At 33.2% G+C, this 16,079-nt stretch overlaps 1 protein-coding gene across 1 annotated transcript in view; it reads left to right on the top strand.

Moving 5' to 3' along the window:
- The first annotated feature begins 1,844 nt into the window (after positions 1–1,844).
- Positions 1,845–16,079, top strand: part of LOC109081928 (transient receptor potential cation channel, subfamily M, member 2) — a 32,746-nt gene continuing 18,511 nt past the window's right edge. The window contains 22 exon segments of the mRNA XM_042730442.1: positions 1,845–1,967; positions 1,969–1,995; positions 1,997–2,028; positions 3,637–3,723; positions 3,725–3,788; positions 3,790–3,827; positions 4,592–4,764; positions 6,952–7,100; positions 7,103–7,124; positions 7,944–8,035; positions 8,038–8,086; positions 9,384–9,451; positions 9,454–9,488; positions 9,572–9,623; positions 9,625–9,780; positions 11,185–11,227; positions 11,230–11,286; positions 13,521–13,642; positions 14,462–14,479; positions 14,482–14,679; positions 14,681–14,743; positions 14,745–14,796. Coding sequence (XP_042586376.1) covers positions 1,860–1,967; positions 1,969–1,995; positions 1,997–2,028; positions 3,637–3,723; positions 3,725–3,788; positions 3,790–3,827; positions 4,592–4,764; positions 6,952–7,100; positions 7,103–7,124; positions 7,944–8,035; positions 8,038–8,086; positions 9,384–9,451; positions 9,454–9,488; positions 9,572–9,623; positions 9,625–9,780; positions 11,185–11,227; positions 11,230–11,286; positions 13,521–13,642; positions 14,462–14,479; positions 14,482–14,679; positions 14,681–14,743; positions 14,745–14,796 — 1,705 coding nt within the window. The 5' untranslated portion in view covers positions 1,845–1,859.

Genomic DNA, 16,079 nt, shown 5'->3' with positions numbered 1-16,079 from the left:
TTCTGTGGAAAGAAAAGAAGAAAAGAAAAGCAAACAGCAAAACTGTCAAGCTTTTAGATTTTTATTTTCTTCTGTTTCCTTGAATGTAAACTCCAGTCAGAACATATAATGTTGATTATATGAAGCTGAGAAAAAAGAGATTTTTTACCAATCACAGTCCAAGGAGAGAAGTGAAAAAAAAAATCCTTTAAGGTGTAAAAGTATCTGAAAAATGCAACAGATGAAGTCAATTTTATTCTTCTGTAATATTGTTTTATATATATTATTTTATACTAGCACTTACCTTTTCTTTTCTTGTCTATCCTATTCTTGGGGGGGAAAAAAAAAAAAAAATATTTGCACTGAGTTCTATGCTAGACTAACTGAGACTTTTTGTCATGGCACTTGTATACCGTTGTTGTTCTCTCTCGCTGATCTGATTGCTTCTATTGTTCTCATTTGTAAGTCGCTTTGGATAAAAAGCGCCTGCTAAATGATTAAATGTAAATGTAATGTAAATGTTTTAATAATCTGTAAAAGTTTCTTCTTAGTATGTGTTAAAGTAACAGTTTTTCTATTATTTTCTATTCACTTTTGTGTATTTTATACAGGAAGAGGCTATTAATTTTTCTTTTTTCAATTGTTAGTCTGTGTAAACAGGCTAGAGAGATGTCTTTGACCCATTGCATTCAGTTTCACTCAGAAAACGCAAGAACACGTCCTATGTGAACTTGCGTAGAATAAGATGAGTTTTTATTTGCAAATGTGCTTTTTATGCAAAAAGTAATGAGTTTTGTTTCCAGAAATGCTGTGTGCACTAGAAGAGAAAAGTACACCCAAAGGATATCAGCACAACATCCAGTTAGGAAATCTGACAACTTATTCCAAAACATCGACAAGGTGAAGGTATAGTAAAAAAAATAAAAACAAAAAAAAAAAAAAAAAAAATAATAATAATAATAATAATAATAATAATAATAAATTAATAAAATAAAAATAATAATAATAATAATAATAGTAAATTAATAGAATAAAAATGTAATTGCAATTTACAATTTTTAGTTTGGAGGACAGAATTCACAAAATGGATTCTATGCTAAGATACTGTATTTATTTATTTTTATTTTTTTAAATCATGGTTACCTGAAACCAGTGTTGTTTTAGTATCATTGACATAATATTGTAGTTTTTAAATTGGGGTTTATTTTTATTTTATATTTACCATTTTCATTTCAAACGTACTTTTAAAAAATAATTTGGTTGGTGTTTGTCATTTTTTTTTTATTATATTTGTGTTGTAAGTATTATTTTTTTATATCATTTTAAAACTATTAAATGATGACTTTGCAACTAGCTGAAATTAAGTAAGCTTCAGTTAACATTTATTAAGTAAAATTTTTAATGGGTTTAATTTAGTTTTAGTTAAAAACTATAATAACGCTTACTTGAAAATAATAAAACCTAACTGAAATAAAAACCTTAATCTTATTTTTATGATCTTAAGTGTTTTGGCCATCACATAAAAAAAAAAAAAACACAACAACAAAAACTTTAAAATTAAAAATGAAAATAGAAAATATAAATGAAAATAAATAAAAATAAAATAAATATAAAATATTAATAAAAACCTATAGTAGTATCAGTGATAGTAAAATAACACGATGCAGAATATTCCACAGCACAGCTCATGATTTGAGCTCTTTAAATGAGGCATTTCAGTCTCTGTAATGCCTCCCGTCTCTTCGTGCTGACATCACCACTGCAGCAGTGCAGTTTTTTCAGCGCAGCAGCAAATGCATTGTAGCCCATCCTGTCTGTGCCCTCCCTCCCATCCCGTGCATCTGCGCTTCTCATTCACGCTCACTATCTCTAACACGAGCATGGATGAGGCAGCAGTGGAGCCGACCCTGGTGCAAACGCTCGCTATGAGCGCCGTTAAAGGCCGATATCTGACTCTGTCTCCCTCCTTCCAGCGATGCTCGCTCGCTCTCATGGATTAAAGAAAACATCAAGAAGAAAAGAGTGCTGCTTCTATGTGGAGGATGGCAGGTATGAACTTGTCTTATAATGTTTACTCCATCATACTGGGCAATTAATCCTTAAAAGCCTACTGTATCATATTTGATATGAACAACATGATTAAACTTTTGCTGAAAAATGTCACAATTTACTACATGCCTTCTGTTGTCTGATAGATAGTTTAGCCTTTTTAATATAATTGTACAAACATCCACCTTCAGCTCATGCTTTTTGCCGTCAAAACTACTGATTTTAGTAAACGTAAGAATAACTAGTAATATTTCCAGATGAACCATCACTGACTGAAGCAGCTCTGCTTTATTTGATTCTCCATCAATAATCTTTAGAAAAATCAGTGCGTCTCAAATCTAATCATCAGATCTTTTGAGGAATGTTTGTTTCCAGAAGCTTTACTTACACTGTATCTGATCTTCCCAAGCCTCCAGAACATCTCTTCACAACTTCTGAGCGGTTAGCTACTTGTTCATCTCTCAGTCATCGATTGCATTGCATCATTTAAATATCGTCTTACTAAAACATTATTATTGAGATAAAGAGTGACGACTGATATTTATATCAGTTTATGCAAGTATCTGGTGTACTGTTATAAAGATCTCATCGATTTACATTTTCAAAGCATCTGAGTCTCACCCCTTTTGGGCCATATAAATATCATCTGCACCAAAAAGGCAGTATTTTAGCCTCAGTTTGGAATAATAAAAAAAAGTCATCCTTGAGTTTGAGATTCATATTATCAGTGTATCTCATTACATGAGCCATAAAAACCTGGTGTATCAAATATTAAAACCTTATTTTTAAAAAAAAAAGAAAAAAAAAGTAGTCTTCTGTCTTATCTCCGCTTGATGTTACAACACACTCTGTTAATTATTCATCCTAACAAAGCAAGTAGTGCAAGAGCAAGCATTGTTATATCAAAGCATATAGATATATATATATATATATATATATATATATATAGTGTTAACATAAAAACAAACAAATAACACATCGAAGCAGGTAAATAGCAATATCCATATCCATATCCAAAACAAAGGATTCAGTGTTGTATTAACAGAAACATTGCTTTTTGGACATTAAAAGATGTTTTGCAGAAAATCTGAGTGCTGTTTTTCCAGGCAATTACAGCGAAAGGGGTTTTTATTGCTGCACAAACTTTGCAAAAATCCTGGACTTTGCTTATATGTATATTAGGCTGAACTATTCTTTTAAAGGTCTTCTGTGTATTCAAATATTAATGATGTCAGCCATACACTGGAATACTGTAAAGAAAAGATTATTGAAGTACACGGTACCTAGAAAATACAGTTTCAGTCTTCTACCTTAAAAAGGTGATGTTTTAATTCAGTGGTGTGTAATTTCTCATTGCCTGTTGTAAATATTTGTGAACTCACTAGAAGTTTCTCAGTGGAAAATAGTTTCAAAACTTAATCCAACAGTCAAATGGTGGGGCAAACTTTTACTTTACATGAGTATAACTCACAGAAATGGTCCGGTTTACAGAGCGGTCAAACTAAAAGACTAACGTGTATACACTTCCTGTTGGATTCTGTGTGTAGTTGGGACAATCTGTGCAGTGGCAGTGGTGTGGGGCTATAACGCATGTGTGGATTATAACAGGATTACTGTTGACCGGGAGGGGATTGGTAAGTGGTGGTACCAAAGATCCCGCACCTGCGATGAGGCCATCAAACCGGAGGAACTAATTGTGGGACGCAGTGGGACGACACCACACAGAACATGTCAGAGAGGTGCCCACCGATGCCTGTGGAGTATATCAACTTTGGCGGACTTGGACAGACAAATGGGAAGGTAAACTTATGTCCCAAGCTCTCGAATTTAAACCGACCTGCCCATTACTGAAAAATGTGCACCCTCAGGCTAGATGTGTAGATGCGTTTTTCTTCATCAGATTTGGAGCGAAAATGTTGCATTACCTCACTTGCTCACCAATACATCCTCTGCCAGTGAATGGGTGCCGTCAGATCGAGAGTCCAAACAGCTGATAAAAAACATCACAATCATCCACACCAGCAATACACACACCCCTCCAGTCCCTCCGTTCATGTCTTGAGAAGAAGAGAAAACGCTGGAAGTGTTTTGTTAAAAAACCAAATCCATCATTAAAAGATGTTTTTAACTTCCAACTATCCCCCTCTGGCTACAATGTGAGTACACATAATCTATCATAATAACGCTACCACAATGGGAAACAAGTTGTCTCTAACATTTAAAATCCAGCCAAAATTTTGTTAAGAGCTGTTTTGGCTTGTAAGCAGTGCTTGTATCGTGAAGATTTCTCTCTGATTCAGACCAGATGATTTTCTCACTTAAGGAAGCATGTTTATGGATTATGGACTTGTATTTTGGTCAGGAGAAGCGAAGGTTTGACATGCCGTTAATAATGGATTTTGCACAGCTTCTTGGCTTCTCAAGATGGACTGGAGTGTTGATTGGATTATTCTGATGTTTTTAATAGCTGTGTGGACTCTCATTCTCCCGACGGCATCCATTCCTGCAGAGGATCCCAGAAGTTATATATGTGAACTCATAGAAGGGCTTGGTGGTGTGTGTTGTATGTTCGGGTTGTCGTCGGGAACATTTCCAGTGAGAGTCTGTACCAGCTGATGACCCGAACACTGGAAAACTGCCGTTCGCCGAATCTGCTGATAGCAGTGACCGGCGGAGCCAGAAAACTTTACATGAAGCCTCACCTGAAGGACAAGTTCCGGCGGGGCATCATCAAAGGTCGCCCAGGACCACAGGTTACAGCAGCTTGGCGTAAGGCAGAGATTGAAATGTTATCACAAAGCTCTCTATATAAAGTTTTATAGCAGTCATGTTATAAATTTAGTCTCTATATTCAGCATACTATCAGGGGGGCAATATGTACTATATGTAGCACATCTCAACTGCCTAATTGTTTGTATCAGGTAAGTATCTGTTAAAGAGTCCCCTGAAGGCAGAGCGCAAGTGAGAACCCAAGTGCAGTTTTTTATTTTTTTTTTACAACACAGTGATCTCAAAACATCAACCAAACAAGAAACCGAAGACTTGCCTAGACTGACTTGAATGACGGCATTGAAACAAAAGATTAACGTGAACCAGCACTAGGACCTCAGAAGACAGCTACGGTTACAACCATTAAAAACCACGACAAAGGAGCAAAACGGCAAACGACTTGGCTACTTATGGCCAAACAAAGAGTGGTCACATGACCATGAACAAACCAATGGGAAACAAGGACACATGCCCTGGACAACCAATCAGAAACATGACACACTGAACAGGAACCAATAGCATGAAGGACAAGAGGGGGCAAAGGGAAAGCATGGACCACTACAGCATGATGAAACAATTACAAAGCTAAAAAGACATGAAAACATGAACATGAAAACAAACAAAACCCCACTTACAGTATCAAGGTTTCCAACCAAAACTATGGAAGCAGCAAATCAGGTATATTAGAACATGATTTTCTGAAGGATCATGTGACAACTGAAGTGACTTCAATGATGCTGAAAATACAGCTTGGCACCTCACAGAATAAATTGCATTTTAAAATACATTACACACTGAAAAACAGCTATTATGAATTGTAATAATATTTAAGATTACTGTGTTACTGTAGTGATCAAATAAATGCAGCTTTGGCTGAACAGACAGAGACTGCTTTCAAACCGTAAAAAGGATTATTATGAATTTATTCAAAACTTTATTCTTTCTATTTCTTTTAATTTAATTAAGATTTAGTATTTAGTTTTTTCTGTGGTATATTTTAGTAGTTTTAATGTTATACAGTTGTTTTAAAAAATTGTCGTTTGTCTTTAGTTTTAGATTGTTTAAGTTGTGGTCTATTTATGAAAGTGATAAAATGTTGCTTTGGTTGATTCACTGAAATCTTCTTTATATATTATAGTTAGTTCAATAGGAAGTGATGCATATATTTATACCAATAAAGCATACATGACATGCATTAAACACTCAAAAACATTTAAAAACACAGGCAGCCATTTAAACAAACCACCAAAAAATGTAACAAAGTGTCTGTGATGCCTTAATAAAAATATTCTTCTCTATGGTTTCAGTGCCATGACTGGAAATTAGAGACATTAGAGCATGTGTGTGCAACCAATCACCAACCCGTAGTGGTCCAACCCCCCCCCCCACAAGCTGCAGAACCATGTTTTGATGGTTTGTGTTGACATGTTCTTTAAGGTGTATTAACCCTTTAACTGTCACCCCCATTTTTTAAAATAGGCATGAAAGTGCACTATCCAAACTTAAATTGTTGTAATTTATGAACACTTTTGAATATAGACCTTAGGTTGGTCTCTTTTTAACGAATTTTTGAAGGATTTTTTTCAAAAAATTAAAGTATCTAAAAGTTATAGAAGTTTAAATGTACTGTAAATAAAATGCGCTATATTCATTTTATTTTATTTTATTTATTATAAATATTTTACATAACAGGTTTTACTCTAAAATTGGTATAAAATTAAAGGCTTGTGCCTAAATAAGTTATGTTCCAAATTTGAAGTTGATATGAAAAAAATTGGGTTCCTGTGAGATTTTATTTAGGCGTCATACCACAAACAGCCACTGGGATCCATCAAAACTCCTTTGAATTTTGTTTAATGAATTTTTCTCTAGATTTCTCTGTCAATTTTACTTCTATCTCATGGAATCCTGAGACTCAGACCTTTCCAGTGATATGTTTGTTGCCAAGATTATAAAAGTTTTGATTCTAAAGGCGTAATGCATTTTGTAATATGACACTTGACACTGCCCACTAAGGGGGAGGAGACCGCCATAAGCTTTTAAAGTGCTATTTCCATGGTAAGGCAATGTCTGATTTGATGGTGTGTGAAGGCTTCTTTAAGGTGTATTAAACAGGTTAGACTAATCTAATCTACAATGCTTTCGTTGTGTCAGGTGCGTGGATCCTGACAGGAGGGACACACGCGGGGTGATGAAGAACTTGTGGGTATGGCCGTGCGAGGAATGAAACGCTCAGCAGCGGTTTGATGGAGGGACAGATCGTCGTCATCGGTGTGGCACACTGGGGAGTCATACACAACCGGACACCACACTCGTGCATCCTGGAGGTCAAGACGATTTCCTAACAATGATTTGGACGAAACCTGATGCTAAATATGTACTTTAGGGTTTTTTTTTGTTGCTAAAAATATATATATATATATATGTCATATATTCATATATATATATAAACATATAGATATATAGTATATAGATAATATGATATATATTATATTTATCCTAATATAGATTAGACTATGTATATATTTATATAAGATACATTGTAATATATTTTTTAGAAAGGTTTTATTTTGAAAAAAATTAGGTATTTATTTTAAATTTAATTTTTATGATTTGTGAGCCTGGAGCACAAAAACCAGTCTTAAGTCTCTGGGTGTATTCTTGTAAAAATAGCCAACAATACATTGCTATGGGTCCAAAATTATTGATTTTTCTTTTATGCCAAAACTCATTGCGAATATTAAGGTAAGATTATGTTTCATGAAGATATTTGTTAACTTTCCTTCATAAATATATCAAAATCTTTAATTTTTGATTAGTAATATGCATTGCTAAGAACTTAATTGAACAACTTTAAAGATGTTTATTAAATATTAGATTTTTTTGCAACCTCAGATTCCAGGATTTCAAATAATAGTATACTCTGCCAATAGTGTCCTCTCATAATATAAACAATACATCAATGCAAGCTGATTATTCAGATTTGAAAAATTGACACTTAAGACTGGTTTGTGCTCCAGGGTCCATTTAATTATTAGCTTCTCATCAGCTCACCAAACACTTTATAGTTTCTGTTCTGCTGTTAGTGATTTTATAGCAAACCCGAGTTTTATGGGAGCTCCCTTCCAGCGAAGCTTCTCTCTCAGGGTTGTTTCGGCGTACTACGCTCTGGGAGCAGGGTCAGGGCCGTCTCTCTGCCTCAGATATCCCCATAAACACTCACTTCCTGCTGGTTGGATGATTGCACTCACCGGAAATGATGGAGTTGAGATTGAGCTGCGGGCCCGTCTGGGAGGAACAAAAACTTCACATCTCAGCGGCAGACGCTGGTAAGCAGAGGTGCAGTGTTGAAGCAGTCGTTACAAGATGTACTCATCATTTAAACTATTTGATATATTGTTACAATAGCCCATCAATATCAGTAGGGAAACTGGTACAGTAAAGATCGTGTATGTTGTATGAAAGAAGCCTCTTCTGCTCAGCAAGTTTGTATTGATTTGCAATTTAAATAAAAATATATAATAGATTGGTACTATATTTTAAAATATAATTTATTTCTGTGCTCAAAGCTGATTTTTTTTTCAGCATCATTGACTCCAGTCTTCAGTGTCCACCTGATCTTCATAAATCCTTCTAATATGCTGATTTGCTGCCCAAGAAACATTTCTTGATAATTATCAATGTTTGAAAACCTTTGTGCTGCACAATTTTTTTGTTGGAAAACTGTGATACCATTTTTGTTTTCAGGATTCAACAGATGAATAGACAATTTAAACGACCGCATTTAGTCAAACCACAGCCAGTCTCTTTGTGACATTATAACTGTTGTTCTACTGCGTTTTTTTCATTATTTAAATACAGTCCTTTCTAGATTAAAAGTCTATAAAAAAAATTCGTAAAGAAAAAATTTACTGACCCAAACATTTTGTATATTTTGCTCTTATAGAATTTTTATCTATCTACACACAACTGTAAAGAAATAGTTTGGAACTAATACAATTACATGCCATGAGGTAATTCGTCACTTTTAATTGTCATGTTTATTTTTTAGGGCCTCCTCTGATGGATCAACACTGAATGTTTCAATACAAAAAAGAGACGCAAATTCATCTTTTTTTTTTTACCACTTCACTGGAATGGAACGGTTTACTAAAATGAATCAGCTGTACTCTAATGCTGCACACAGCTTTCGAGTTAGTTACTCGCAGCACTGTTAGAGATGAATAGTAAACAGACAGACAAAGGTTCAGAGGTCAGCAGACGACCTTTGCCCTCACCTGTTCAGACCGGCAGTTTCTTTCATACGCACAAAGGAAGTGTTTTCTTGCATGATTCATAATTTGAAAGCGCATATACTGTAAAGGCCAACATGGAAAGCAGGTTTCTGTCCTGCGGTGGATGTATGTTCACTGTTTGAAACAGGAACTTAGCCAGGGCAGATAAAACCAACCATATCATAAATAGCCTTGTGATTTGCACAAAAATCTGCATACGTGCCACAAAGCAGTATTTATGGCACCACTAGCACACACTAAAGACAACAGAATTTTGATTTCATGGATCTTATGCTGTCCACTGGTCACTTTTTGATTCATTTTGTGGTGTGTTTTGTCTTTCCAATCAGGAGAGTGAATTGACAATACCATTGGTACTGGTGTGTTATTGGACGGCGGTCCAGGACCAACTAAAACGTGAGATTTTTAAAGTCATCAGCTTCACAGATGGCAGTGAAAATGGTTTTCCATTCGGTTTCCTTGACATTTTAGTTCAAAAGACCATCTACCATGGCTGAGGCTGTAAACACAACGCCGTGTGTGGTCCTGGAGGGGCTCTGGACGCCTGGCGGACGTCATCGCTCAGGGGGCGGCTCTGCCCCTGTCAAAGGTCACCCTGGGTTCTTATCAGCCAGCTTCATGAATAGGTTTTTTGGACACGAGTACCAAATCTTTCACTGAGGTGCAGGTCATTGAGTGGACTAAGAAGGTAACAGACAAAAAGCATACATTGCAGAAACCGTTTGAAGACTCATTTGGTGGAACAAAATATAAGAAATTTTTCTAATTGGTGTTTTTTTTTAATTATGAAAGAGAAAGTCCTTGGTAAACACTTTACTTAATGTGTTTATGTATAACTGCAGGTATACCAAGTATAATACATTAATTATGTACTTGTAAGCACCATTGTAACACATTATAACACTTATCCAGTCAATTGTACACTATGCATTTTAAAATTTTGATTACAATTTGTTACAACAACATATTATGTATTACAACACCGTTATAGATAATTATAATGCATTAAAACCCTTTAAATAACCCTTACTACTGCATGTTCATGAAGACTTTAAGTAAAGAGTTACTAAAGTCTCTTCTGCTCACCAGGCCCTGAATTTTTGCTCCTCATCTTCAGAGTCACATGATCTGCAGCAATCCATTCTTATAGGCTGATTGGCTGATGAAGAAACATCTCTGATTGTTACTTCAGTGGTGAAAACTGATACATGTGGAAATTGATACATTTTATATTTCAGATTCTTTGATCAACAAAAGAAGCATTTGTTTTGAAACAGAATGTCTCTACTGGTCACACTTTAATCCATTTATTGGATCCTTGGTGAATAGAAGTATTTAATGGAATAATAAATATCCATGAATAAATAAATAAATAAAATCATGAATCAATCTGAATTCAACTTATTTATCTAGTTTTAAGTAAATTATGGTGTAAAATGATAAGGTATATAAAGACATCAATATTTCCCATAAATATGATTTAAATTAAAGACAGAATTAATGGTAGCAAGAATTGTGGTTTGGTATCATTGTATTATAATAAAATATAAAATATTAGTTAATATATTAAGTTTTTTTTTGTTTTTTTGTTTTTTTTTTTTTTTTTCGTTTGTGTGTGTGTGTGTGTGTGTGTGTGTCTGTGTAAAATCTATAAATTATTTGACTATATCTTAAAATGTTGGTCGAGATACAACTACTTGAAAATCTGGCATCTGAGGGAGCACAAAAATCTAATATTGAGAAAAATCATCTTTAAAGTTGTCCAAATGAAATTCTTAGCAATGCTATTACTAATCAAAAAATGAAGTTTTGATATATTTACAGAATGAAATTTCACAAATATCTTCCATGGAGATTCAGTATATTTACTTAATATCCTAATGAATTTTGGCATAAAAAGAGAAAAATCAATAATTTTGACCCATACAACTGTATTTTTGGGGACTATTGCTACAAATATACCCCTGAGCGCCTTAAGACTGTTTGGTGCCTCCAGGGACCAATATTAATAAAAAATGGAGGTTCTCAGAAGTCTTGTAATACACATGTAGCTTAAGCAATGAATATTAGTATTTATATTGTCTTTCTTTAGATCCAGGACATCATCCGAATGCCTCATTTCCTCACTGTGTTTCGGTTGACGAGGAAAAAAACTATGATGTTGACGTTGGCATTCTACAGGCTTTGCTGAAAGGTATGAGTCCCATATCCAACTTTCGAAGGCACAATGCTCCGGTCTCTGCAAGTGTTCATCTGGAACTCGATTGTCTTGAAACTGGTGTTTCCGGGCAGCGTGTAACTGGGATTATACTGGTAATGGATGAGGAACTAATGGCGCAGTGAGCGGGGTGGTGGGGTGGGCGGGTTTGAATCTTCACCTTTTATCTTACAGTGATCCAAAATCACTTCAGCATTATTCTTCATGTTATTTAAAATGACTTAAGCTAAAATGCTGTGAAGTAAACAAGCCTGATGGTTTTCTAGAAAAGGTATATTCAGACCCTGCTCTTGAAAGAAAAAAACTCAAGGTGTGGGTGTGTATTGTTGCCAGCCAGTCTGGCTTGAGCACATTGATCCTCCCGGGAGAGTCTGAAGCGTCTCTGGAAGAGGAAGCTCTTAGTGCTCAAGCTATAGTGATGGAATGACTCATCTCTGAAATGCTTAGGAGATTGTGTAGCTTTATTTAGCATTTAGTACTATCCACACAGGTCGCTTCATAAACACAGTTTAATTGTTGTTTGCATTAGTGCTTGTGACCAATAAAGTTCTTCAATTGCAAAACACAAAAAAAAAAGATGTTTGTTTAAAAGATTAAACTAATTATTTTAGGTATGAAATCCACATATAAATCTGGAACCCAGGACCCACAAACCCAGTCTTAAGTGTCAGGGTTTTTTTCGAAATTGACGATTTATACATCTCGGAAATTGATTGAATGATACTAAGCTTTCCATTGGTTTGTATGTTTTTGTATGGAGATACAACTATTTGAAAAATCTGAAAATCTCAGGGGTGGCAAAAAAAAATCTAAATAATTGAGAAAATCATCTTTAAAGTTGTCCAAATGAATTGCTTAGCAATGCATATTACTAATCAAAAATGAAGTTTTAATATATTTACGGTTAGAAAATTACTAAAATGAAATCTTCATGGAACATGATCTTTACTTAATATCCTAATGGATTTTTGCATAAAAGAAAAAATCAATAATTTTGACTCATACAAATGTATTGTTGACTATTGCTACAAAATATACCCCAGAGACCCTTAAGAACTGCTTTTGTGGGCCCGGGGCTCAAATGAACTTTTGATTTGAAGTAAAGCCTCATAGCCTTATTTTTTCTTTAAGATGAGTATGATTTAATAAACCAGGAAATCCCCATAGGCATAAAAAAACAAAAAATATATAATTCCTGCAGCAGTGTTGTTTTAGTATTTTTTTACATACTATTAGAGTATTTATTATTTATTGTGAATTAGCTTTTTTATTTTCAGTTTTCATTTTAATTCGTGATTTATTTCATTTTTTAATTTTTTTTGTACTTTTGTAATTCTATTTTTTTTATATTTCTAAAGAATTCTTAAAATATTTTTAGATATTTATATTTGTTTAATTTGTTTTTTTTAAGTTGTAGTAATTTTAGTACTTCAAACTTTTAAGTCATTTTATTTCAGTTAGTTGAAGTTTTCATTCTTAAGATTCTATACTCTTTTTTTTTTTCAGCTTTCAGTCAATCGTTTTCGTTAATAATGATGACACTAACTGAGAAGGTTTCATGCATCAATGCAAACAAAGTCTTAAAAGGTCTTTTTTCCTGGTTTCTCTAAATTAAGTTTTAAGATTGTTAATTTTTATTTTATTTTTTTTCCTGGAGAACAAGACAAAAACAGTGGTATTGAATTAATAATGATAAGAAAATGGCTTATTAATTGGCATGGAAAATATCACAATCCAAAAAATAATAAATACAAATCGAAGATCCGATAGAAGGTCTTTTCTTTGTCAAAAAAATAAATAATGATAATTGAATTTACGTTATTTTTGGTACTTTTACTTACAGTATTTTTGAAATGTGACCTGGACATGTTTTTGACAGGCTTTATCATCAATAAATATATTATTCATTTAATTTAGTTGTCAAGGGAACATTTCTAATTTTTTTTAAGTTTACATTTTTTCTATTTTATTTCAGCTTTTATTTCAATAACCAAAACAATTTTTAATACTTTTAGTTAACAATAGCAACACTGTACTGTAGTACAGTTTATAGAAAACTCTAAACTTTCATATAGAAAAACCTTTTCCCAAAAACGATTGGTGTCTTGACTTCAGACCTGAACTTGATCTTGAAACACTTGAGACATTTTTTTCCATTACAAACAGGTAAGAATTGTTAAACCTTAAAGACGTGTATCGTTGCTCTTCAGCCTCCAGAAGTGACGAGCATGCGGGCCGACAGTCGTGGGAGAGACAGCTGGAGCTCGCCGTGGCCTGGAACCGAGTGGACATCGCCGAGAGCGAGATCTTCACCGAGGAGAGCCAGTGGACGGTGGGTTCAAATAACCCAATAATGCTCATTTACATTTGCTGAAACACACAAGTCTGTGCGCTACAAATGCTGGTTTAACCTCTTTTCAAACTGTAGTCCAAACTTAGAAGCAGTGCTATTTTAGTATCATTAAAATTATATTTTAACAAAAATGAGAAATGTTGCCATGGCATTAATAATATAATATTCTATTTCATTTAATATTCATTTTACTTCAAGTAATTATTTGTTTTGTTGTATTCAAGTTTAAATTAATGTTTTTGTAATTTTGTTGTGTGTTTTTGTTATTTTTATTATTATTGTTATTTATTTATTTTTTTACAATAAAGTCTATGTAGTTTTTTTATTATTATTATTATTATTTTTAGTTTATTTAGTTTTAGTTATTCAACTTTAAATGAAAATGAGAAATGTTGTCATGCCAACTAGATATAAAAACATTTATTGTGTTTTATTTTATTTCAGGTAATGTTTATTTCATTGAAGGAATATTTAATAATATCATTGTGTGTTTTCATTATTATTTTTTAACATGTTTATATAGTTTTTATTCATTTTTCATTTTTTAGTTTTGGTTTATTTAATTTTTGCATTTTAGTATTTAAATGAGAATGAGAAATGTTGTTTTGGCAGATAGACATAAAATATACTTTTTTTAAATGTTGTATTTTATTTCAGTTTAGTAAGTGTTTATTTTGAGTATTAAACATGTTTTTTAAAGTTTTAGTTTGCGTTAACAATAATAACCCTGATTAGAAGTTATTAATACACTATTGTTGAGCTAAGTTTTAGTTTGCGTTAACAATTTTCCCGTCTCAGTCCTGTGATCTGCATCCGCCATGTTTTTTTCTGCGCTGTGGGAGGACAAACCCGAGTTGTGCGGCTCCCTTCTGGAGAATTGAGTGTGTGGGGGGAAGTTTCTGGAGCAGGAAGACAAACTCACAGAGCTTTACGCCCACCTTCCCGCCTGCTTCTTCCTGCGCAAACTCGCCAAAAGAGTCCAGGGTGGAAAAATCCACAGGGGTCAAGAGCCCGCAGCCTGGAAGCTGCAAAGATCTCCTTGAGCACGTGGCTGAAGAAGTGCGCCACCTGCTGGGAGCTTTTCACACAACCGTTATAACGGCTGTCACGCCACAAGATTACCGGAGATGGATGTCCGTCTTAGCGGCAAGTTTAAGACACACATCACAAACACCTCAGCAAACAAATAACATAAAATACTAATATATTTAAATAATAAAGTATTTAGTATTAATTGCTATTAATTGTAGGCCTATTAATTAAAATGGTCATATAGTAATTTAATTATTTTCCATTTTCATTGTAATTTTATTGTTTTATAATACAAGTGTTAGTAAGTTAGTATGTTTTTCACCCCAGATTTTATTAGTTTATATATATATATATATATATATATATATATATCTATATATATATATATATAATATATATATCTATATATATACATAGTACATATATATATATATATATGTGTGTGTGTGTGTGTGGTGTGTGTGTGTGTGACCCTAGACCCACAAAACCAGTCATAAGGGTCAATTTTTTTGCCCAAACTGAGATTTATAAATCATCTGAAAAGCTGAATAAATAATCGTTTCCATTGATGTATGGTTTGTGTTAGGAGGACAGTATTTGGCTGAGGATACAACTAGTTGAAAGTCTCCGGGAATCTGAGGGTTGCAAAAAAATCTACAATACTGAGGAAAAACGCCTTTAAAGTAATCACTGCCAAATGAAGTTCTTAGCAATGCATATTACTAATCAAAAAATGAAGTTTTAATAGATTCTATCAGTAGGAAATTTGACAAAAAATAGCTTCATTTAGTTGCCAAGGCAACAACATTTCAAAGTTGAAATTTCAAGAAAAACATTTCAAGTTTGTGAGCTAATATTTATATTTTCTTTTATTTCACCTTCAGTTTAATAGTTTTTAGGTTGAGGTTAAACAGTTAAAACACTGCTGAGGTTGAGAATGTCTTAACATGTTTTCCTGATTTTCCTGGAGTTTTAAGGATTTTTGTTTTTTTTACTGTAAAACAAGAACAAAAATAAGGAAATCAAACTGCTGATAAGGAAAGTGGGTTATTAATTTATGCATTTATTGTACTATTATACTATTTATTTTTCTATTTTTAGTTTTAATTAAAACTTTTGTTATTTTTTATTTAAGTTGTATGCAGATTTTAAAAAATTTCTTTTTAGCTTTATTTTTATTTTTATTTGCCCAAATCAGCATTTCAGGATTTGAACAGTGTTTCAAGTTTTTTATCTATTATTTATTTTTTTTTTATTTCGCTTTAGCTTGAAATAGTTTTATATTTTATTTTTAATAGTTTTAGTTTTCATTAACAATAACTGCTGGGAATGTTTTTGCATCAGTGCAAAAAAAAAAAAAATAAAAATATATATAGATATATAT

The sequence above is a fragment of the Cyprinus carpio genome, chromosome B9, assembly GCF_018340385.1.
Source record: "Cyprinus carpio isolate SPL01 chromosome B9, ASM1834038v1, whole genome shotgun sequence".
In the NCBI taxonomy this organism is placed as follows: domain Eukaryota; kingdom Metazoa; phylum Chordata; class Actinopteri; order Cypriniformes; family Cyprinidae; genus Cyprinus; species Cyprinus carpio.
Note: the sequence above shows the minus strand (reverse complement) of the source record. Positions and strands in the feature narration are given on the sequence as shown.